At 43.5% G+C, this 23,261-nt stretch overlaps 1 protein-coding gene across 2 annotated transcripts in view; it reads left to right on the top strand.

The window, feature by feature from the left end:
* Positions 1-23,261, top strand: part of LOC139541287 (E3 ubiquitin-protein ligase SH3RF1-like) — a 76,930-nt gene that overhangs the window by 23,694 nt on the left and 29,975 nt on the right. For both annotated transcript variants that reach the window (XM_071345760.1, XM_071345761.1), the window contains exons 3-5: positions 9,378-9,653; positions 10,500-10,595; positions 13,429-13,737. In XM_071345760.1, the coding sequence (XP_071201861.1) occupies positions 9,378-9,653; positions 10,500-10,595; positions 13,429-13,737 (681 nt within the window). The remainder of the gene's footprint in view (positions 1-9,377; positions 9,654-10,499; positions 10,596-13,428; positions 13,738-23,261) is intronic.

Raw genomic sequence — 23,261 nt, forward strand, 5'->3', positions numbered from 1 at the left:
ACAGGGAAGGCTGCTGTCTCCCAGTGGTCATAAACGAGACCATTAGGAACCAATTTAAAGTAATGGCGCTCTAATGAAAACAAGATTGCTCCTGCCCCTCGAATTCCACACTTCCACAATGTGTCACTCCCTTCGTGTGCTTTCTCAACACTAGGGGAGTCTGAGCAGTACACACTGACATGTTGATGAAGACAGAATGCCATGTTTTGGTCAGAGCACAATACTGTTCCCTCTCCAGGAATGTATGTGTTGTCTCTGGGTTGGGGGGGGGGGGGCAGGCAGATGCAGACGTCCCCCCCAGTGGCTGTACGGTCGGCCGCCTGCCTGTCCCCACCCCCTGCTGAGTTTCTAGGGGCTCTTCATATGGAAGCCCTAGCCCAGGGGGGAGAGACAGGAGGCCTGGCTGGAAATGAAGACATGCTGTCTGGAAGAAGAACCACTCTACTGTCATCCTCAATCTTCCAGACTGGAGAGTTCTTGACCAAGGTCTGCCTATAGACTCCAATGGCCATCTATGGCAGCTCCAAACAGTAGGCTTGCTCTTACTGGGTAGAGTAGCTGTGTGGATGAGCAGCAGACATTCTCTTCATAATCTATTACTGTACATATAAATCATGCCAGATGGCAGGTTCATAACCTATGATTGCTCAGTTAAAATTGCAGTTTATTTGTGTGTTCTAGTGCTGCTGTCGTCACTGGCGGCTAGGATATGGTTAGGGTTAGTCTAGTCCACAGGCTGTGACCTAAGCTTACCCTGTCTGTCTTGCTGTGTGTCTGTGTGCATTGTGTATTTGTGTTATCTGTTTGCTCGCTGGTTGTTGACATTTGGCGGTGCTGTAGAGCGAACAGTGTTGTAATTCTGTTATGATCGATGCTGTGGAACTTAAGTAAACACTATTACAGCCAAATCCCCTTAGCACTCCACTTCTGACTAATTGCATTATCTCTGATGAAGGTAGGATTATACACACCATCTGATGCCATGCAATATTGCCTTACACACAGGCTGTTACTATTGTTATAGTGCGCGCACAGAAATTAGAGAGCGGCTGAGATTCCCATGTAGGTGTGCATTGTGGATCATAATAGTGTGTTGTGTAGTCAGCTTCTCATGCATGATGTGGAAATGTGTGTACTTGTATTGTTCAGTCATAGTGCACACACTGTGGGTCTGTGATGTGTACTGTCTAATCATGTGCTTAAATCTATAACCAGGACAGAAGTGATTAGTTGTGGCCTGTAGTCAGATTCTCATTAGACGTGCTCTGTCTGACACTGAGTTATGCCGCTGAATGATGACTTCCTTTTAAACGTTTCTTTCAGAGCAGCTGTTTATGTGGGCTAGGGAGGGATGGAGAGGGCTGTAATTAAAGCCTTAGTATCTATACTGAACAAAAATATAAACGGAACATGCAACAATTTCAACAATTTTATGGAGTTACAGTTCATATATGGAAATCAGTCAATTTAAATGAATTACGCCCTAATCTATGGATTTCATATGCCTGGGCAGGGGCCCACCCACTGGGGAGCCAGGCCCAGCCAATCAGAATGAGTGTTTTGCCACAAAAGGGCCTTATTACAGACAGGAATACTCTTGTTTCATCTGCTGTCCGGATGGTTGGTCTCAGACGATCCCGCTGGTGAAGAAGCCGGATGTGGAGGTCCTTGGCTGGCATGGTTACACGTGCTCTGCGGTTGTGAGGCCGGTTAGACGTACCGCCAAATTCTCTAAATTGACGTTGGAGCCGGATTATGGTAGAGATATGAACAGTCACATTTCTGGCAACAGCTCTGGTTGACATTCCTGTGGTCAGCATGCCAATTGCATGCTCCCTCAACACTTGAGACATTTGTGGCATTGTGTTGTGACAAAACTACACAATTTAGTGGCCTTTTATTGTCCCCCAGCACAAGGTGCACCTTTGTAATGATCATGCTGTTAAATCAGCTTCTTAATATGCCAGACCTGTCAGGTGGGTAGATTATCTTGGCAAAGGAGAAATGCTCACTAACAGGGATGTAAACAAATTTGTGCACGACATTTGAGAGAAATACGTTTTTTTGTGCGTATAGGATATATCTGGGATCATTTATTTCAACACATAGGATCAACACTTTTAATGTTGCGATTATATTATAGATCTCCATCTCATTGCTGGGAAGGGATGTGATCTGGGCCCGGCCACCTCACCTCAACACATTGGTGGGAGGTGACAAGGCTTTATCTGTGGGAGTGGAGAGGCTTAGCTGCGGCAAGGAGGGAAGATGTCCCTTAATGCAGTCTGTTCTGTCTGCCTCGCTCTTTGGGTGAGGGGAAAAGGCATAAAAACACGGGCACAGTGACTCTCATTCTGGAAAGAGACTAGCTGGATTGTACCATTTGTGTGGGGTTGGATGGAGGATACTCTTTCTCTTTTATAAACAAGCAGGCATTTGCAGAGACTGGTACATTGAGAAACACAGTAGTACTGAGCGATTAGTGCTTATTTTCTTTAACATTAAATGCACTTTGCATTACGTGAGTTGAATGCTGTAACAACACAGAATAAAACAAAAGTCCCATGATGGTAGTGACTGGCTATTACTGCTTATCACTTATTAACCATAATTTATTCACATTACTTTAATACAATATTTCTGTTTTTTGTATTACATTTATTTTATTTGACTTTATTTAATTCCGGGCCATCATCTCATCTCTAGAGCTGCTGCTGTCTTGACAAAAACAAAATGTTATTAGTTCTTCAGAGTAAATAAGGCATACTTTGACTCCTGAATACCAACTATCAATCACTTAGATCAGGTATTTTCAGGTAGAGATACCTTGTGAAGCAACTGCTCTATCTCTCTCGATTATGCATTCTTCCCTTTTACGTAGAAGGTGTAAAAGAAACACACAACGGACAATGGATTATGGTCATTGTAGTTAATTACCATGTTTTCTGTGCTAAACTAAGTAGAATATTGGCTTGCTGGAAACTACAACTGTGGGGTTGGGAGCTGACCTCGAGGTGTTTGGACTGGACTGAAGCCTGGATTCGACTCATGCATGTTTGTCCAGTTCAGACACATCTGCATAGTTTCCATGGTTGCAAACCGGAAACACCCACCCCCCTCCTCCCTCCCTCCTTTTTCCATCTCATTCATACAGACCAACTCTTCCATTCAGAAGCCCACTCCCTCTCTTCAACCCCCTCCTTTTCAACCTCCCCACCATTTTCTCTACTCTGTCAAGCTGGGTGAAACAGGGAAATGTAAATCTGCTGACAGCCCCTCTTGTGTGAGGCCAGAAGAGGGGTTTGTAGGGGTAAACACTCCTGGACTGCAGCTCAATGGGCTTGTGAGGAGATTACAGTCAATTCACTGAGTGTAGTTTTGGTTCTGTTGTGCCGTGTCTAGAGCACTGCATTTGGAGCATTGTTGAACAAACAGCCATGTCATGAAAATGAGGCTACCTGAATTGTACAGTCCAGTTGTACAAATGTTCATATCAGTCCTGCTTTTCAAATGAAATGTATTTATAAAGCCCTTCTTACATCAGCTGATATCTCAAAGTGCTGTACAGAAACCCAGCCTAAAACCCCAAACAGCAAGCAATGCAGGTGTAGAAGCACGGTGGCTAGGAAAAACTCCCTAGAATGGCCAAAACCTAGGAAGAAACCTAGAGAGGAACCAGGTCATGAGTGGTGGGCCAGTCTTCTTCTGGCTGTGCTGGGTGGAGATTATAACAGAACATGGCCAAGATGTTCAAATGTTCATTAATGACCAGCAGGGTCAAATAATAATAATCACAGTGGTTGTCGAGGGTGCAACAAGTCAGCACCTCAGGAGTAAATGTCAGTTGGCTTTTCATAGCCGATCATTCAGAGTATCTCTACTGCTCCTGCTGTCTCTAGAGAGTTGAAAACAGCAGGTCTGGGACAGGTAGCACGTCCGGTGAACAGGTCAGGGTTCCATAGCCGCAGGCAGAACAGTTGAAACTGGAGCAGCAGCACGGCCAGGTGGACTGGGGACAGCAAGGAGTCATCATGCCAGGTAGTCCTGAGGCATGGTCCTAGGGCTCAGGTCCTCCGAGAGAGAAAAAGAGAGAATTAGAGAGCGCATACTTAAATTCACACAGGACACCGGATAAGACAGGAGAAATACTCCAGATATAACAGACTGATCCTAGCCCCCCGACACAAACTACTGCAGCATAAATGAGGCTGAGACAGGAGGGGTCAGCTTTTGGATCTCCTCCCCCTCTTCCCCCTCTTCTGCAGAACCTGAGCTGTTAATGCTCTTTTACATCACAATGCGCCCTGCCAGCACAGGGCCAGGCTGACTCAAAGACCTGCTTTCCCCTCAGAGACCAGTTCTAGAGCAGCAGTGTGCTGGCTGGGGGGGCTGCCTGCCCCGCTCATCAATTCTTTCTCCCCCAGGCCCCCCCCCCCCACCTCACAGCCATGGCCATCCTGTGCAGCGTGTGATTGGCTGTGAGGCCCAGGCCAAGACCAGGCAGGGCTGTGTGATTGTGTGCAGCGGGTGATGTCACCCTGGCTCAGCTTCACAGCTCTGTGTTCTGTACTCTCATTCTACTCTCAGCCGCTAAACGCTTCGTTAGCCTTAAACAAGACTGCAGCGCCTGCCAGCTCTAAACACTTCCGCCTCGCGCTCTCTCTCTCTGCCGCCTCTCGCTCTCTCTCTCTGCCGCCTCGCGCTGAGCTCTTGCTCTGTCCCAGACCCTCTTTTTCCTTATTTCTCTTTACCTCTGACTATCTTTCTCCCTGATATCTGGTTTATTTCATCTGTCAGTGCTCAGATTGACGGTGTCGGTAGTATTTGTGATTTTGAGCACTACCAAAGGCCTCTAACAGAGTAGAGGGAGAGATGTGAGGGAGGGATGTGAGGACAGCCATCTTGAATGGGGTTCATTGAGCCTCCCCGTCCCCTCTGTGTTGTCACCCCTGAATGGTCCTTTCAGGGCTCCAGACTAGCAAGTGGAGACCACCTAACCTTCCACAGGGAGAGAACTGGGCCAGGTCCGGGGCATTTAGACTTCTGTATTACACAGACAGACATACATACAGTGAGCCAACCAAGCTCATCACACCGATCCTGTACTACAATAGAGTTACTCATTTAAAAGGCCACCCAACAAGACCCATTCAGTGTCACACACATTCAGATTAACCAGGTTTCCATCCAATAAAAAAAGAAATGTCTTTCAAAGATGGTTCGTAAAAATCCAAATAAATTCACAGATCTTCATTGTAAAGGGTTTAAACACTGTTTCCCATGCTTGTTCAATGAACCATAAACAATTAATGAACATGCACCTGTGGAACGGTCGTTAACTTCTCTGGGATATGTGGGACGCTAACGTCCCAGTTGGCCAAAAGCCAGTAAAAATGCAGAGCGCCAAATTGAAATAAATACTATAAAAATCAAACTTTCATGAAATCACACATGAAATACACCGAATTAAAGCTACACTTGTTGTGAATCCAGCCAATATGTCTGATTTCAAAAAGGATTTACGGCGAAAGCACACCAAACGATTGTTAGGTCAGTACATAGCCACAGAAAAACACAGCCATTTTTCCAGCCAAAGAGAGGAGTAACAAAAAGCAGAAATAGAGATAAAATGAATCACTAACCTTTGATCTTCATCAGATGACACTCATAGGACATAATGTTACACAATACATGTATGTTTTGTTCGATAATGTGCATATTTATATCCAAAAATCTCAGTTTACATTGGCGCTATGTTCAGAAATGCCTCCAAAATATCCGGAGAAATTGCAGAGAGCCACATCAAATAACATAAATACTCATCATACACTTTGATGAAAGATACATGTTTTACATAGAATTAAAGATACACTTGTTCTTAATGCAACCGCTGTGTCAGATTTCAAAAAAACTTTACGGAAAAAGCAAACCATGCAATAATCTGAGACGGCGCTCCGATAGAAACAACATTTCTCCGCCATGTTGGAGTCAACAGAAATTACATCATAAATATTCCCTTACCTTTGATGATCTTCATCAGAATGCACACCCAGGAATCCTAGTTCCACAATAAATTGTTGTTTTGTTCGATAATGTCCATTATTTATGTCCAAGTAGCTACTTTTGTTAGCGCATATAGTACACATATCCAAACGCTCGCGCAGATCCAGGCGAACGTCGGACGAAAACTTCAAAAAGTTATATTACAGGTCGAACAAACTTGTCAAACTAAGTAGAGAATCAATCTTTAGGATGTTGTTATCATAAATATTCAATAACGTTCCAGCCAGAGAATTCCTTTGTGTCTATAGAAGTAGTGGAACGCAAGTCGTTATCATTGCGGAATGCGCTAGACCAGGAACTGGCTCTCTGCCAGACCACTGACTCAAACAGCTCCCATCCGGCCCCACATCACAGTAGAAGCTTCATTCACCGTTCTACAGACTGTTGACATCTAGTGGAAGGCGTAGGAAGTGCAAACAGATCCATATCCCACTGGGATTTCAATAGGCGATGAGTTGAAAATCAACCAGCCTCAGAATTCTCACTTCCTGTTTGTATTTTTTCTCAGGTTTTTGTCTGCCATATGAGTTCTGTTATACTCACAGACATCATTCAAACAGTTTTAGAAACTTCAGAGTGTTTTATATCCAATAATAATATGCATATATTAGCATCTGGGACAGAGTAGGGTGCAGTTCACTCTGGGCACGCTATTCATCCAAAGTGAAAATGCTGCCCCCTATCCTAGAGAAGTTAAGACACTAACAGCTTACAGACTTAGGCAATTAAGGTCACAGTTCTGAAATATTTAGACATTAAAGAGGCCTTTCTACTGACTCTGAAAAACACCAAAAGAAAGATGCCCAGGGTCTCTGCTCATCTGCGTGAACGTGCCTTAGGCATGCTGCAAGGAGGCATGAGGACTGCAGATGTGGCCAGGGCAATAAATTGCAATGTTCGTACTGTGAGACGCCTAAGACAGCGCTACAGGGAGACAGGACGGACAGCTGATCGTCCTCGCAGTGGCAGACCACGTGTAAGAACACCTGCACAGGATCAGTACATCCGAGCATCACACCTGCGGGACAGGTACAGGATGGCAACAACAACTCTCCGAGTTACACCAGGAACGCACAATCCCTCCATCAGTTCTCACACTGTCCGCAATAGGCTGAGAGAGGCTGGACTGAGGGCTTGTAGGCCTGTTGTAAGGCAGGTCCTCACCAGACATCACCGGCAACAACGTCTCCTATGGGCACAAACCCACCGTCGCTGGACTGGCAAAAGTGCTCTTCACTGACGAGTCGCGGTTTTGTCTCACCAGGGGTGATGGTCGGATTCGCGTTTATCGTCGAAGGAATGAGCGTTACACCGAGGCCTGTACTCTGGAGCGGGAATGATTTGGAGGTGGAGGGTTCGTCGTTGTCTTGGGCGGTGTGTCACAGCATCATCGGACTGAGCTTGTTGTCATTGCAGGCAATCTCAACGCTGTACGTTACAGGGAAGACGTCCTCCTCCCTCATGTGGTACCCTTCCTGCAGGCTCATCCTGACATGACACTCCAGCATGACAATGCCACCAGCCATACTGCTCGTTCTGTGCGTGATTTCCTGCAAGACAGGAATGTCAGTGTTCTGCCATGGCCAGCGAGGAGCCTGGATCTCAATCCCATTGAGCACGTCTGGGACCTGTTGGCTCGGAGGGTTAGGGCTAGGGCCATTCCCCCCAGAAATGTCCGGAAACTTGCAGGTGCCTTGGTGGAAGGGTGGGGTAACATCTCACAGCAAGAACTGGCAAATATGGTGCCATGAGGAGGAGATGCACTGCAGTACTTAATGCAGCTGGTGGTCACACCAGATACTGACTGTTACTTTTTGATGTTGACCCCCCCCCCATTTGTTCAGGGTCATATTATTCCATTTCTGTTAGTCACATGTCTGTGGAACTTGTTCAGTTTGTCTGTTGAATCTTATGTTCATACAAATATTCACACATGTTAAGGTTGCTGAAAGACGTTTCTTCTTTTGCTGAGTTGACATTTCTATCCGACATGTAATGACAGGCCTGATGGAAACAGCAAATTTGTCAGTAAACTTTCCAAATGTTGACAAAACAAAATACGCTAGACAAGGTGGGATCTTCTTGTGTCTAAAATTGAATTATGCAATATATAAATATTGACATAGTAACCATAATATCGAAGTAAATTTGGAGTCACGATGACATGGTGTGTGTTCCTCCCACTACGCCTTGGAAAAGCATGCAGTTTATTAGGTTACAGATGAAATAAGTTATGATGAACTTCACAGGGTGGTGAAAGTGCACGGTGATGAGCTTGACTGTCGTTAGCAAAAATAGAAATGATCTGTCTCTTTGTCTATATTAATCTCATCATGTATCCTATACCTGCACTGTATCTGCCAGCTGTTGGTTAGAGCACACGTGTCAAGACCAGAGTGGGCACATTCGCTATATAACGCAACATTTTTTGTGACAAAACCATCAGTAGAGTTGAAAATGCGATGGAAACCCATTTAACTTGTATTTTTATTCAGTACATGGGAATTTAACTGCAAAGTAATTTTTATGTGCCCTACGTCATCACACAGCCTTTTCGCTTCAACAAGTCAATTTGATGGAAACACATCTCTGATTGTAAATCTGCATACCACCAGAGATGTGTTACCATCAAATTCACTTATTGCAGATAAAAAGCTGTGCGTGATGACGTAGTGCACATAAAAATTACTTTTGCGGTTTCTCGCTTAATTCATTTTAGAATATTCGCATTAAAATCTGTTGCCAATTGGATGGAAACCAAGCTATTGATGCACATTTTGTTTACTCCTTGTTTTGGGAATGCATTTGACTTTTCTCTTGTTTCTGCCAGTTCCCATAAGAAGTAGGCCTTCACACTTTTCTTCCTTTGGTTTCCATAGTAACTGGTGTCTGTTTTGGGCCAAGATTCTTTTCGGTACATCGTTTGGGTCTCTTTCTCGGTTAGAAAGCAACAGAGAATGAATGTCAGTGAGAGTGGTGACTGAGGCACACACTGACTTGGTGGAAGAAGATTATACAATGAGTGAGTGAAATGCTAGCTGTGAGTGAGGGTGATGGGGTCTGTCTGAAAGTGTAGCTCTACCCAGGTCAGGGTGGTTTAATCCTGATTCACTCGTGTGGTGAGTGGCCCATATGGACCATCACTACAACCCCCCCCCCCTCACTGTGCTCTTGTCCCTAATGGCTCCGGTCCACAATTACATTTCTCTGGGTTTTGAAAAATTCATGTGGTTCTGAGTGGTGCTCAATTATGTATGAGTCCTGATGTTTTGGACACCTGAACACTCTCCATCTCTCTTTCTCTCCCTCTACAGGGTGTACCCCAGCTGCCCTGTGCCAAGGCCCTGTACAACTACGATGGCAAGGAACCTGGGGACCTCAAGTTCAATAAGGGTGACATCATCATCCTGCGACGCCAGGTGGATGAGAATTGGTACCATGGAGAGATGGGTGGAGTCCACGGCTTTTTCCCCACTAATTTTGTCCAGATCATTAAGCCGCTGCCGCAGCCACCGCCACAGTGCAAGGCCCTCTACGACTTTGAGCTGAAAGACAACGAGGCAGACAAGGACTGCCTGCCCTTCACTAAGGTGAGTTGTAGGCCACTGTACAGACCACAGCCCTACCACATAGGACATTTTCGCTAAAGCTGGAACTACAGTTTCTAACGAGTTTTAATTACAACCTATACTGTTTTTTCTAAGCTGTAATTTTCCTGAGTTTGGAGCATCTAACAGCTCAACAACTGTTGATTGTAAAACCTCTGTGGCTTAACCCTGACCAAACCTCAGTGAAACTGTGTTCCTCTGTCTCTTTCTGCAGACGTGTCCTACGGATGCAAGGCATTTTTCCTCCTAGTGTAGAGGACCAGTTATCCACTCACACATCTAGAACTAGACGGCTACTGTACCATTGCTAAATTACTACATTTATCGATCTATTCTAATCAACTGAAACGGTAGATTAGATCTTTCTATCCTTGGCTTTTATAAGCAGTCAGCTGTCTTATATCTTTATTTTATTTTTTAACCTTTATTGAACTAGGCAAGTCGGTTAAGAACAAATTCTCATTTACAATGACAGCCTTCCGGGGAACAGTGGGTTAAAGGCAGAACGACAGATTTTTACCTTGTCAGCTCGGGGATTCGATCCAGCAACCACTAGGCTACCTGCCGGCCCCTTATGAGCAAAAACTGAAACAAACGAAAGTGCTTATCTTGTTCCTTTTTAAACAGGATCCACTGTACTGTATTACTCTAATAATGTAGCCTAACTGGGCACTTCTGGGAGTTTTAATAAAACATGGTCTCTCTCTCTCAGCCTCGTTATTCTTCTATCCTGGGTGTTTGTTCCTAGAAGATCTGAAAATTTCCTAGTTAGCAGCATCTTTAATGACAGTCTTCCCGGTAACAAGCTCTGCATCTTTTCTCTTCTAGGATGATATTCTGACTGTGATTCGCAGAGTGGACGAAAACTGGGCAGAGGGAATGCTGGGGGATAAAATTGGAATCTTCCCTATATCATATGTTGAGGTAAGCGAAATGTTCCTCCAAGTCTTAACAACCGGAGTGTCCCTGATATGTTCAGGCAAGCATTTTACCTCCGGTAAGAGGTTGGAAAATGCTGAGTATGTTAGTGCAATCTTTTTGTTGTTGCTTTGTTAGACATCTTTCAAAATGTACACATTAGTGCTCTCCCCTTTTGCTTCACCCTTAAACGGTCACAATATATTTCACCAAAGTACTAAACATGCCATTAGATTGACTGGTCATTGAGCACCTTCTGAGCAGCTTTCCAAATTCCCATGTGCCCCTTAAATACAGCTAGTGTTTGCTTTAAAAAGCTTTAGCCATCTTTAGCTTGACATCCTGAGGTAATTCACCATTGTCCTATAAAAGCTTCCATGATCACTGCTGAGAGAACTGTCTGCTGGTAGGAACCTTACCTGTGTAATAGATCTGGGCCTGGTTTCCCGATAGTGATGGAATTTAGGCTTACGAGTGTTTTAACAATGCATCTTTCCTACAACGACCGAAGATGTAACATGCGTTTCCCAAAACACCACGCAGAGAACGTTCGCTAAGTGCGTGTTGAGGCGTGTCGATACTGATAGGATCTAAAGAAAGCTGATCCGAGAGCAGCGCTGTCTTTCTCCATTCAAATCTTACATTAACAATGGAATTATTCCACAATACTGACGACGGATCAGCTCCTAGAAAGATATTATCATGACTGCACAAATTGAGGCGGCTTACCCTAATGCACTAAAATCAAGATTTGGCACATCATTGCGCACATTACACATGAAATATATTGAGGCAAAAATTTGACAGCAGCCTGCAATTAGGAAAATAGAACTCAGTTGAATGAACATGAAATTGATTTCAATATTATTGAATTGTATAGGCCTGTAGCCTATACTGTAGGCTATTTATCTTTTAAAGCAGTCTGTTTTCATTTGAAGCATCTTCCTGGTTGTTGAGAATAGGGAGTTTCAGCACCTCGTGAAAGTGCTCGACCCACGTTACGAACTTCCCTCTTGCACCCATTTCAGCAAACAGATAGTACCCAGTCTATATAAGCAAGCCAAAGCAGAAGTTTGTAATGAATTGGCCATTGGCCCTGTGTTGTGCTTATTTAAGTGACAGCCCATCACATTACTCCGCAGTGGGAGATGTACCGTGCTACAGACCCACCCCCTTTATGAGACTCGCGCGTTTGGCAGTGAAGGAGGCAGTGTCATGGTGCATTCGTAACCCAGATGGAAGTGGGAATTTACCACATGCGACTGGGAAAAATCCACTTGAATGCCCCTCCAACTGGTAATCCCTTGTGGGAAACTCCTCTATCATCCTGAGCACCCACTTCTCCCAAATGGTAACCTCTAACATCATCTACTAAGGAAAAGGCCTCTAACAGCATTTTCTGCAGTTAAATGTAACAAAACATTATTTATAAAAAGCAATATATTAATGTGATTTATGAACTCTATAATTTGTTTGCCAGCATGATAGCTGTACTTTTAGTTTATGGTTGCAGCTTGTTGGCAATTTAGCCAATCAGTTTTCAAGTCACATGAATGCATCCAACTGGCATTTATGACTTCACAACTGGTAGATTCCCACCTTCCACATGGTTACAAACGCAGCATCAGAGTGGAACCTTGAGAGGCCTAACATAACAATCGTGTCACAACAGACAATGCCAGAAACATTTGTGAATGCTGAAGATTGTTAACTGCATTTAATTTTCCTGTTGTACCGAAACCGAACCGTGACCCCAAATACGTACTGAATCGTGGATTTGGTGAATTGTTACACTTCTAATGGTAGAGAGAAGCCCGGGAGTGGGCAGAGACTTGTCATAAAAGGAAGAGCAATTTGAGAAGAGAAGACATTTTCCGTGTGAATGCTTTTGTGAAGGTTATCTTTGACTCTGACATTGAAAATTACATTTTTAGAAGCAGAGGAGAATTTAAAAAAATGTTTCTTCTCATTTTTCATGGCACTATTCATGTGACAGATTTAGATTTTTCATAATATCCCAAGGGTGGATATTTTGAAGGGAACGGATGCAAAACAACTAATGGATACAATTGACCATGTTTTCACAGCAGAGAAATACAACGTTTTCCACCAAGAAATAACATTTTGACTCGGGTCTCGCACAGGTTACATAAACACATGTGCAACTGATGACTACTGTACATTCAGCATATGTCATACAGTAAACCGCTTTCTTTTTAAAACTAAATATGAGCAATTCTGGAACTGTCATGGAGGACAAGCTATAATACATTTTTTTGTAGCCACACTTGATTGTGTCTGAGTTATTTCTGTACAGTGGTTTTATACTGATACCCATTCTATATTTGGTTGTATATACTTGGCTGTATATCTGATCTAGTGCTACGTGTGTACACATTTAGCACTGTCTCTCCTCAGGATTGGTGTGAAATTCTCCACTTTTATGTCCCAAGTAGAGGGAGAGCAGCTCGGGGCTATCTGTGTCGTGGAGTGCTCCCTCGTTCTCCCTGTGATTAGCTAAACCCTTTTTAGTGTTCCTCCTTTGATTCCTACCTCACATGAAAGGCTGCTGTCTGCGCCGCTGCCTGCCTGAAACCGTTGACTCCCACTCCCCCTGAGCCCAAGGTTCTCTCTCAACCCCCTGGCACTGGCAGCATTCTCAGCCTACTGCTTTCTCCCATCAGATAAAGGCACAGGGTGGTTCTTACTACAACTAGGTTTATTATGAAGAGTGACGGCTTTCATTATCATATTAACGACAACGACTCCTTTTCTCTCCTTTCTACCCCAACCCATCCTGCCCTCCTTTCCTTCCCCTCTTCCCTCTCTCCTCCTGTAGTTTAACACAGCAGCGCGTCAGCTGATTGAGTTGGACAAGTCTGGGGACTCCAGTGAGGACTCTGGCGAGGGGGCCTCATCGGGACCCCAGAGTAACGGTGGCCCCCACCGGGCCGGGGAGAAGAAGAACAGTAAGAAGCGCCACTCGTTTACATCCCTCACCATGTCTCACAAGCCCTGTCTGGCCCCGCCCCCCCAGAGACACTCCATGGAGATCAGTGGGCCCGTCCTCATCAGCTCCTCCAACCCCACGGCAGCCGCACGCATCGGAGAGATCAGCGGAGGACTGTCCTGCAGCGCACCCTCACAGGTGAGATAGGGGGGAGGGGAGGAGTAAATGGGAGATAGTAAGGGAGGGCTGTTCTACAGCGCACCCTCACAGATGACATATACTGTATGGTGAGGGGAGAGGGCTTCTACGTTCCTCCTAGTCCAGTGTCTTTGTACTGTTTGGTTAGGGGTATTCAACGAGGAAGCCACTAAATGGAGAACCTTATGTCTCTCTGAAGTACTCTGTATGATCAATGGACTTGTCCAGAACCCTGACTCTATTGGCCCCATTAATGAATTCCTCCAGAATTGACTGCATATTTTTGTTCTGAACAATACTGTCCCCTTAAACCAAAATTGGAAAACCATCATCTTGTCCAGCATAGCAGCTCATTTGTCTATGTTTGGGTGTCTGTACTATGGACAAGTGTATAATCACTGCCATTTATTTCATGGGATAGCTGATGATAGACTGTCTTGGAAATGGATGTGCTTCTCTCTGTCACCAAGTCTGTTATAGCCCTCAGTGTTTGTCCAGCCTCCTGCCCATGTCGGCTCCACACGGTCCATCTGGGCCTGTTAATCAGGGGTAATGAGTGAGAGAGAGGAACAGGGGGAAACAATGAGCTCGCAAAATACTCACGCAACAAGCACAAACAAGCAGATTCAACTAACATTCTTGTTTTCATCCGATGTTTGTTTCCCTGACAAAGATTCCCAGTCTCCTTCTGTTACCACACACTTCCCTCCCTCTCTCCCCCCGTCATTCCTAACAGGCCATCGCTCCGTCCAAGCGTTTGAAATCATGGATGCGTGACTCCACTCACCCGCAAAAAAGACTGTAGCTTAGCCCCCGAGGTTTCCACAGCAACCTCAGAATGGCAACAAATCACAGCTGCTCTGTGGTTGCCTGGCACTGTAGAGAGAGAGGGGCTGGGGACATGACAGACAGACAGTCAGACAGATTTGTCAGCGTCTTAGGCAGACGTTCTGTGACCGACGGAAGCTGTGAAGTGAGGAAACCTTTAGAATGTTGCTTAGTTTTTTGCAACTGAGCAGAGAACAGTGTGGAGGAGAACTGCCTCACCCCAGCCTGCCTGGTATACAGAGTAGGGACTTTTATACTGACATTGCAAATTACCATACACTCGTTATATGAAGATCGGATGTTGACTTCATCTTATCAGTGTTTTTTGGTTTGAAGTATCTCAAAATAAGTATAGTCTTTCTGAAATTTGTTTTTGAATTAAGCCAACAGGGCTTAGTCTATGGTTTGACAGCATTCATATTAACGTAACATGCAAAACATTACTGAGTTACAGTTCATATAAGGAAAATCAGCCTAATCTATGGATTTCACATAATTGGCAATGCCCTCCAATAATATTGGCACCCTTGGTAAATATGAGCAAAATGGGCTATGAAAAATGTTTCTTTGCTGTTTATCCTCTTGGTCTATCATTCAAAATATTCACAAAAATCGAACCTTTAATTGAAGTAAAATGATTGAATAAAATGTATGTGAAATAAATTAAATAAATATTTTTTCTCCGAAACATGTGTGCCACAATTATTGGCACCCCTAGAAGTTCTTATGAGTAAAATCTAACTGAAGTATATTCCCATTCATATTTTACATTTTTAAGTTCATCTGAGTGATTAGGAACACTTAAGTGGTAAGCCATGACTTCCTGTTTTACTGGGGTATAAATATGAGGTGACAAGTTCCCATAGTCATCCTTCACTATGGGAAAGACCCGAGAATACAGTAATGATGTGCGACAAAAGGTTGTTGAGCTGCACAAATCAGGAAATGGCTATAAGACAATAGCTCAAAGGTTTGAAAATGCCCATTTCCTCTATCAGGGCAATAATTACGAAATTTAAAGCAACTGAAGATGTTAGCAATCGGCCTGGAAGAGAACGTGTGTCTATTGACCCCACGCACAGTGAGGAGGATGGTTCGAGTTGCCAAAGAATCTCCAAGGATCACAGCTGGAGAATTGCTAGTTGGGTTTTGTGTTGGGTCTTGTACATAACCACAAGTTGTTTGGGAGGGTTGCCATAAAAAAGCCTTTGCTGTCATCAAACAACCAACTCAAGCACCTACAGTTTGCCAAACGTTACTGGAACTTTCAATGGGACTGGGTTCTATGGTCAGATGAGACCAAAATAGAGCTTTTTGGATACAAACACCAGAGATGGGTTTGGCGTAGACAGAAGGATAGCCATGCCAAAAAGTACCTCATCCCCACTGTGATGTATGGTGGTGAATCTTTGATGTTATGGGGCTGTTTTTCTTCCAAAGGCCCTGGACAACTTGTTAGGATACATGGTATCATAGACTCCAAGTACCAGCAGATATTAAATCAAAACATGACTGCTTCTGCTAGGAAGCTTAAACTGGGCCGTGGTTGGATCTTCCAGCAGGACAATGATCCAAAGCACACCTCAAAATCAACACAAAAATGGTTCACTGACCACAGAATCAAGGTTTTGCCATCTCAGTCCCCTGACCTGAACCCCATAGAAAACCTGTGGGATGAGCTGAAGCGGAGAGTCCACAAGCGTGGATCTGGAGAGATTTTGTATGGAGGAATGGTCTCAGATCCCTTCCCATGTGTTCTCCAACCTCATTACGTATTATAGGAGAAGTCTCAGATCTGTTATCTTGGCAAAGGGAGGTTGCACAAAGAATTGAATGAATAATTGTGGCACACATTTAAGATAAAACCTTTTTTTTTAAGAATTCATTTTTTCTTCCAATTATTTATCTTTAAAGGTTTGATTTTTGTGAATATTTTGAATGAATGACCAAGAGGATAAACAATGAAGACATTTTTTTTTACAGCCCAGTTTGGTCATATTTTCCAAGGGTGCCAATATTAGTGGAGGGCACTGTAGATATGCATCTGTTGGTCACAGATACCTTAAAAAAAAAAGGGTAGGGGCGTGGATCAGAAAACCAGTCAGTATCTGGTGTGACCACCATTTGCCTTATGCAGCTCAACACATCTCCTTTTCATAGAGCTGATTATGCTGTTGATTGTGGCCTGTGGAATTTTGTCCCACTCCTCTCAATGGCTGTGTGAAGTTGCTGGATATTGGCGGGGAACTGGAACATGTTGATCCAGAGCATCCCAAACTTGCTCAATGGGTGATATGTCTATGCAGGCCATGGAAGAATTTTCAGCTTCCAGGAATTGTGTACAGATCCTTGCAACATGGGGCCTTGCATTATCATGCTGAAACATGAGGTGATGACGGCAGATAAATGGCACCACAATGTGACTCAGGATATCATCCTATGCATTCAAAATGCCATTGATAAAATGCAAATGATGTTCGTTGTCCATAGCTTATGCCTCCCCATACCATAACCCCACCGCCACCATGGGGCACACTGTTCACAATGTTGACCTATCAATGAAATTAAACTTTGGAGTACTTTAAATTAAGTTATGGGCAGAACGACAAATTCAACTCCATCTTTCATCGAATCAGATGGCTTATTCATCACAAAACCATTTGATGTTGCCAAATGTTTTAATGATTATTTCATTGGCAAAGTGAGCAAACTTAGGCAGGAAATGCCAACAACGAACAGTGAGCAGTTGTATTCATGCATAAAAAACGAATAATGAAAGAAAAGCATTGCAAGTTACAATTTTGTAAAGTTAGTGTGGGAGAGTTGGAAGAATTGTTATTGATCAATAATTACAAACCACCTGGCATTGACAACTTACAGTAAATGGAAACCTACTGAGGAAGGTAGCTGACTCTCTAGCCACTCCTTTTTGTCCTCAGGCCTGGAGGGAAGCCAAATTAATTCCGCTACCCAAGAGTGGTAAAGCAGCCTTTACTGGATCTAACAGCAGACCTATAAGCTTGTTGCCAGCTCTTAGAAAACTGTTGGGAAAATAGTTTTTGACCAAATACAATGCTATTTCTCTGTAAACAAATTAACAACAGACTTTTCAGCATGCTTATAGAGAAGGGCACTCAACATGTACTGCACGGACACAAATGACTGATAATTGGTTGAAAGAAATTGATAATAAGAAGATTGTGGGAGCTGTGCTGTTAGATTTCAGTGCAGCCTTTGATATTATTGACCATAAACTGTTGAGAGAACTTGTGTTATGGCTTTTCAACCTCAGCTCTGAATCCATGATATGGCTATCTATCTAATAGAACTGAGGGTTTTCTTTAATGGAAGCTTCTCCTAATGTCAAACATGGAAAGTGGGGTGTACCGCAGGGCAGCTCTCTAGGCCCTGTACTCTTTTACATTTTTACCAATGACCATGCCTCTGGCATTAAACAAAGCATGTGTGTACATGTATGCTGATTTAACCATATACGCATCAGAAACTACAGCTAATGAAGTCACTGAAACCGTTAACAAAGAGTTGCAGTCTGTTTTGGAATGGGTGGCCAGTAATAAACTGGTCCTGAACTTCTCTAAAACTAAGAGCATTGTATTTGGTACAAATCATTCCTTAAGTTCTAGACCTCAGCTGAATCTGGTAATGAATGGTGTGGCTGTTGAACAATTTCAGTAGACAAAATGACTTGGTGTTACCTTAGATTGTAAACTGTCATGGTCAAAACAGATTCAATGGTTGTAAAGATGGGTAGAGGTCTGGCCACAAAATAGAGATGCTCTGCTTTTTTGACACCACACTCCAAAAAGCAAGTTCTGCAGGCTCTAATTTGGTCTAATCTTGATTATTGTCCAGTCGTGTGGTCCAGTGCTGCAAGGAAATACCTAGTTAAGCTGCAGCTGGGTCAGAACAGAGCACCACGTTTTGCTCTTAATTGTAATCAGAGGGCTGATATAAATACAATGCATGCCAGTATCTCTTGGCTGAGAGTTGAGGAGAGACTCACTGCATCACTACTTCGTTTTCTAAGAAACAAAGTGTTGAAAATCCCAAATTGTTTGCATAGTCAATTTACACACAGCTCTGACACACACACTTATCCCACCAGACATGCCACCAGGGGTCTTTTCACAGTCCCCAGAACAAATTCAAGAAAGCATACAGTATTATATAGAGCCCTTATTGCATGGAACTTCCTTCCATCTCATATTGCTCAAATTAACAGCAAACCTGGTTTAAAAAAAACTGATGACGCAACACCTCGCGGCACAACGCCTCTCCCCTATATGACCTAGATAGTTTGTGTGTGTATGCATATGTAGGCTACGTGTGTCTTTTAAAAACATGTATGTAGTTCTGTCCTTGAGCTGTTCTTGTCTATTGATGTTCTGTATTATGTCATTATGTTTTGTGTGGACCCCAGGAAGAGTAGCTGCTACTTTTGCAACAGCTAGTGGGGATCCTAATAAAATATCCAAACGCTCGCCCACACAACGCCATACACGCAGTCTGCAGTTGAGGCCGGTTGGTCGTACTACCAAATTGTCTAAAATGACATTGGAGGTGGCTTATGGTAGAGAAATTAACATTCTATTATCTGGCAACAGCTAGCCATCTTACTAGTGTTTGCTCGGACTCAGTACATTTATTAGCTAGCCATCTTACTTGCGATTAGCATTAGCGGCTAATACGATTTAGCCACAACTTGCTAATGAAAGACAAACTATGTAGATGTTTGTACATGTAAGAAACTAATTATAGAACGCTTGTGGATTTATATTAAGAAGCAAGCAGAAAATTGCCTCAACATTGATGCATGACCATGCAGAATGAAAGCAAATGTCTCATGGTCGAGCAACAACAAATGTGCTCCTTGAGTGACGGGGTGGGGCTAGGTCTGTGTGGAATGCGGCATGGAGAGAGAGCTGAGAGATGACTCAAATAGTGGAGTAAACTATCACATTTAACAAACCAAACTACCGTTATAAAACTCAAACCATTCCAGTGTTTTACTTGCTATATTGTATTTACTTCGCCACCATGGCCTTTTTTTTTTGCCTTTACCTCCCTTATCTCACCTCAGTTGCTCACATTGTATATAGACCTATTTTTCTACTGTATTATTGACTGTATGTTTGTTTTACTCCATGTTTAACTCTGTGTTGTTGTATGTGTCGAACTGCTTTGCTTTATCTTGGCCAGGTCGCAATTGTAAATGAGAACTTGTTCTCAACTTGCCTACCTGGTTAAATATCAAATCAAAATCAAATGTATTTATATAGCCCTTCTTACATCAGCTGATATCTCAAAGTGCTGTACAGAAACCCAGCCTAAAACCCCAAACAGCAAGCAATGCATGTGTAGAAGCACGGTGGCTAGGAAAAACTCCCTAGAATGGCCAAAACCTAGGAAGAAACCTAGAGAGGAACCAGGCTATGAGGGGTGGCCAGTCCTCTTCTGGCTGTGCCGGGTGGAGATTATAACAGAACATGGCCAAGATGTTCAAATGTTCATAAATGACCAGCAGGGTCAAATAATAATAATCAGTGGTTGTCGAGGGTGCAGCAAGTCAGCACCTCAGGAGTAAATGTCAGTTGGCTTTTCATAGCCGATCATTCAGAGTATCTCTACTGCTCCTGCTGTCTCTAGTGAGTTGAAAACAGCAGGTCTGGGACAGGTAGCACGTCCGATGAACAGGTCAGGGTTCCATAGCCGCAGGCAGAGCAGTTGAAACTGCTGTCCCCAGTCCACCTGGCCGTGCTGGTGCTCCAAAGTGTCATCATGCCAGGTAGTCCTGAGGCATGGTCCTAGGGCTCAGGTCCTCCGAGAGAATTAGAGAGAGCATACTTAAATTCACACAGGACACCGGATAAGACACGAGAAGTACTCCAGATATAACAAACTGACCCTAGCCCCCGACATAAACTACTGCAGCATAAATACTGGAGGCTGAGACAGGAGGGGTCAGGAGACACTGTGGCACCATCCGATGATACCCCCGGACAGGGCCAAACAGGAAGGATATAACCCCACCCACTTTGCCAAAGCACAGCCCCCACACCACTAGAGGGATATCAACCACCAACTTACCATCCTGAGACAAGGCCGAGTATAGCCCACAAAGATCTCCGCCACGGCACAACCCAAGGGGGGGTTCCAACCCAGACAGAAAGATCACGTCAGTGACTCAACCCACTCAAGTGACACACCCCTCCTAGGTACGGCATGAAAGAGCACCAGTTAGCCAGTGACTCAGCCCCTGATAGGGTTAGAGGCAGAGAATCCCAGTGGAGAGAGGGGAACCGGCCAGGCAGAGACAGCAAGGGCGGTTCGTTGCTCCAGAGCCTTTCCGTTCACCTTCACACTCCTGGCCAGACTACACTCAATCATATGACCAACTGAAGAGATGAGTCTTCAGTAAAGATTTAAAGGTTGAGACCCAGTCTGCGTCTCTCACATGGGTAGGCAGACCATTCCATAAAAATTGAGCTCTATAGGAGAAAGCCCTGCCTCTAGCTGTTTGCTTAGAAATTCTAGGGACAATTAGGAGGCCTGCATCTTGTGACCGTAGCGTACGTGTAGGTATGTACGGCAGGACCAAATCGGAAAGATAGGTAGGAGCAAGCCCATGTAATGCTTTGTAGGTTAGCAGTAAAACCTTGAAATCAGCCCTTGCCTTAACAGGAAGCCAGTGTTGGGAGGCTAGCACTGGAGTAATATGATACATTTTTTGGGTTCTAGTCAGGATTCTAGCAGCCGTATTTAGCACTAACTGAAGTTTATTTAGTGCTTTATCCCGGTAGCCGGAAAGTAGAGCATTGCAGTAGTCTAACCTAGAAGTAACAAAAGCATGGATACATTTTTCTGCATCATTTTTGGACAGAAAGTTTCAGATTTTTGCAATGTTGCGTAGATGGAAAAAGCTGTCCTTGAAACAGTCTTGATATGTTCGTCAAAAGAGAGATCAGGGTCCAGAGTAACGCCGAGGTCCTTCAGTTTTATTTGACAACTTTACAACCATCAAGATTAATTGTCAGATTCAATAGAAGATCTCTTTGTTTCTTGACCTAGAACAAGCATCTCTGTTTTGTCCGAGTTTAAAAGTAGAACGTTTGCAGCTATCCACTTCCTTATGTCTGAAACACAGGCTTCTAGCGAGGGCAATTTTGGGGCTTCACCATGTTTCATTGAAATGTACAGCTCTGTGTCATCCGCATAGCAGTGAAAGATAACATTATGTTTTCGAATGACATCCCCAAGAGGTAAAATATATAGTGAAAACAATAGTGGTCTCAAAACGGAACCTTGAGGAACACCGAAATGTACAGTTGATTTGTCAGAGGACAAACCATTCACAGAGACAAACTGATATCTTTCCGACAGATAAGTACAGTTGGTACACCTCCGGTGGATAGAGAGCCGTTTATTATGTTCAACATAGGAGGGCCGAGCACAGGAAGCAGCTCTTTCAGTAGTTTAGTTGGAATAGGGTCCAGTATGCAGTTTGAAGGTTTAGAGGCCATGATTATTTTCATCATTGTGTCAAGAGATATAGTACTAAAACACTTAAGTGTCTCCCTTGATCCTAGGTCCTGGCAGAGTTGTGCAGACTCAGGACAGCTGAGCTTTGGAGGAATATGCAGATTTAAAGAGGAGTCTGTAATTTGCTTTCTAATGATCATGATATTTTCCTCAAAGAAGTTCATGAATTTATCACTGCTGAAGTGAAAGCCATCCTCACTGGTGGAATGCTGCTTTTTAGTTAGGTTTGCAACAGTATCAAAAAGACATTTCGAATTGTTCTTATTTTCCTCAATTAAGCTCACTAGGGTATGTGGGACGGTAGCGTCCCACCTCGTCAACAGCCAGTGAAACTGCAGGGCGCCAAATTCAAAACAAATGAAATCCCATAATTTAAATTCCTCAAACATACAAGTATTTTACACCATTTTAAAGATACACTTGTTGTAAATCCAGCCAAAGTGTCCGATTTCAAAAAGGTTTTACGGCGAAAGCACACCAAATGATTATGTTAGGTTAAAGCCAAGTCACAGAAAAAGACTGCCATTTTTTCAGCCAAAAAGGAGAGTAACAAAAAGCAGGAATAGAGATAAAATGAATCACTAACCTTTGATGATCTTCATCAGATGACACTCATAGGACTTCATGTTACACAATACATGTATGTTTTGTTCATTAAAGTTCATATTTATATCAAAAAATCTGAGTTTAGGCGACACTACTGTCTCACTTGGCAAAAAGACAGAGAAAATGCAGAGCGCCAAATTCAAATTAATTACTATAAAAATCTAACTTTCATTAAATCACACATGAAAGACACCAAATTAAAGCTACACTGGTTGTGAATCCAGCCAACATGTCAGAATTCAAATAAGCTTTTCGGCGAAAGCAAACGATGCTATTATCTGAGGATAGCACCATTGTAAACAAAGAGAAGCATATTTCAACCCTGCAGGCGCGACACAAAACGCAGAAATAAAAATATAATTCATGCCTTACCTTTGACGAGCTTCTGTTGTTGGCACTCCAATATTTCCCATAAACATCACAAATGGTCCTTTTGTTCTATTAATTCCGTCGATATATATCCAAAATGTCCATTTATTTGGCGCGTTTGATCCAGAGAAACACCGGTTCCAAATTGTGAAACGTGACTA

The sequence above is a fragment of the Salvelinus alpinus genome, chromosome 16 (assembly GCF_045679555.1).
Source record: "Salvelinus alpinus chromosome 16, SLU_Salpinus.1, whole genome shotgun sequence".
In the NCBI taxonomy this organism is placed as follows: Eukaryota; Metazoa; Chordata; class Actinopteri; order Salmoniformes; family Salmonidae; genus Salvelinus; species Salvelinus alpinus.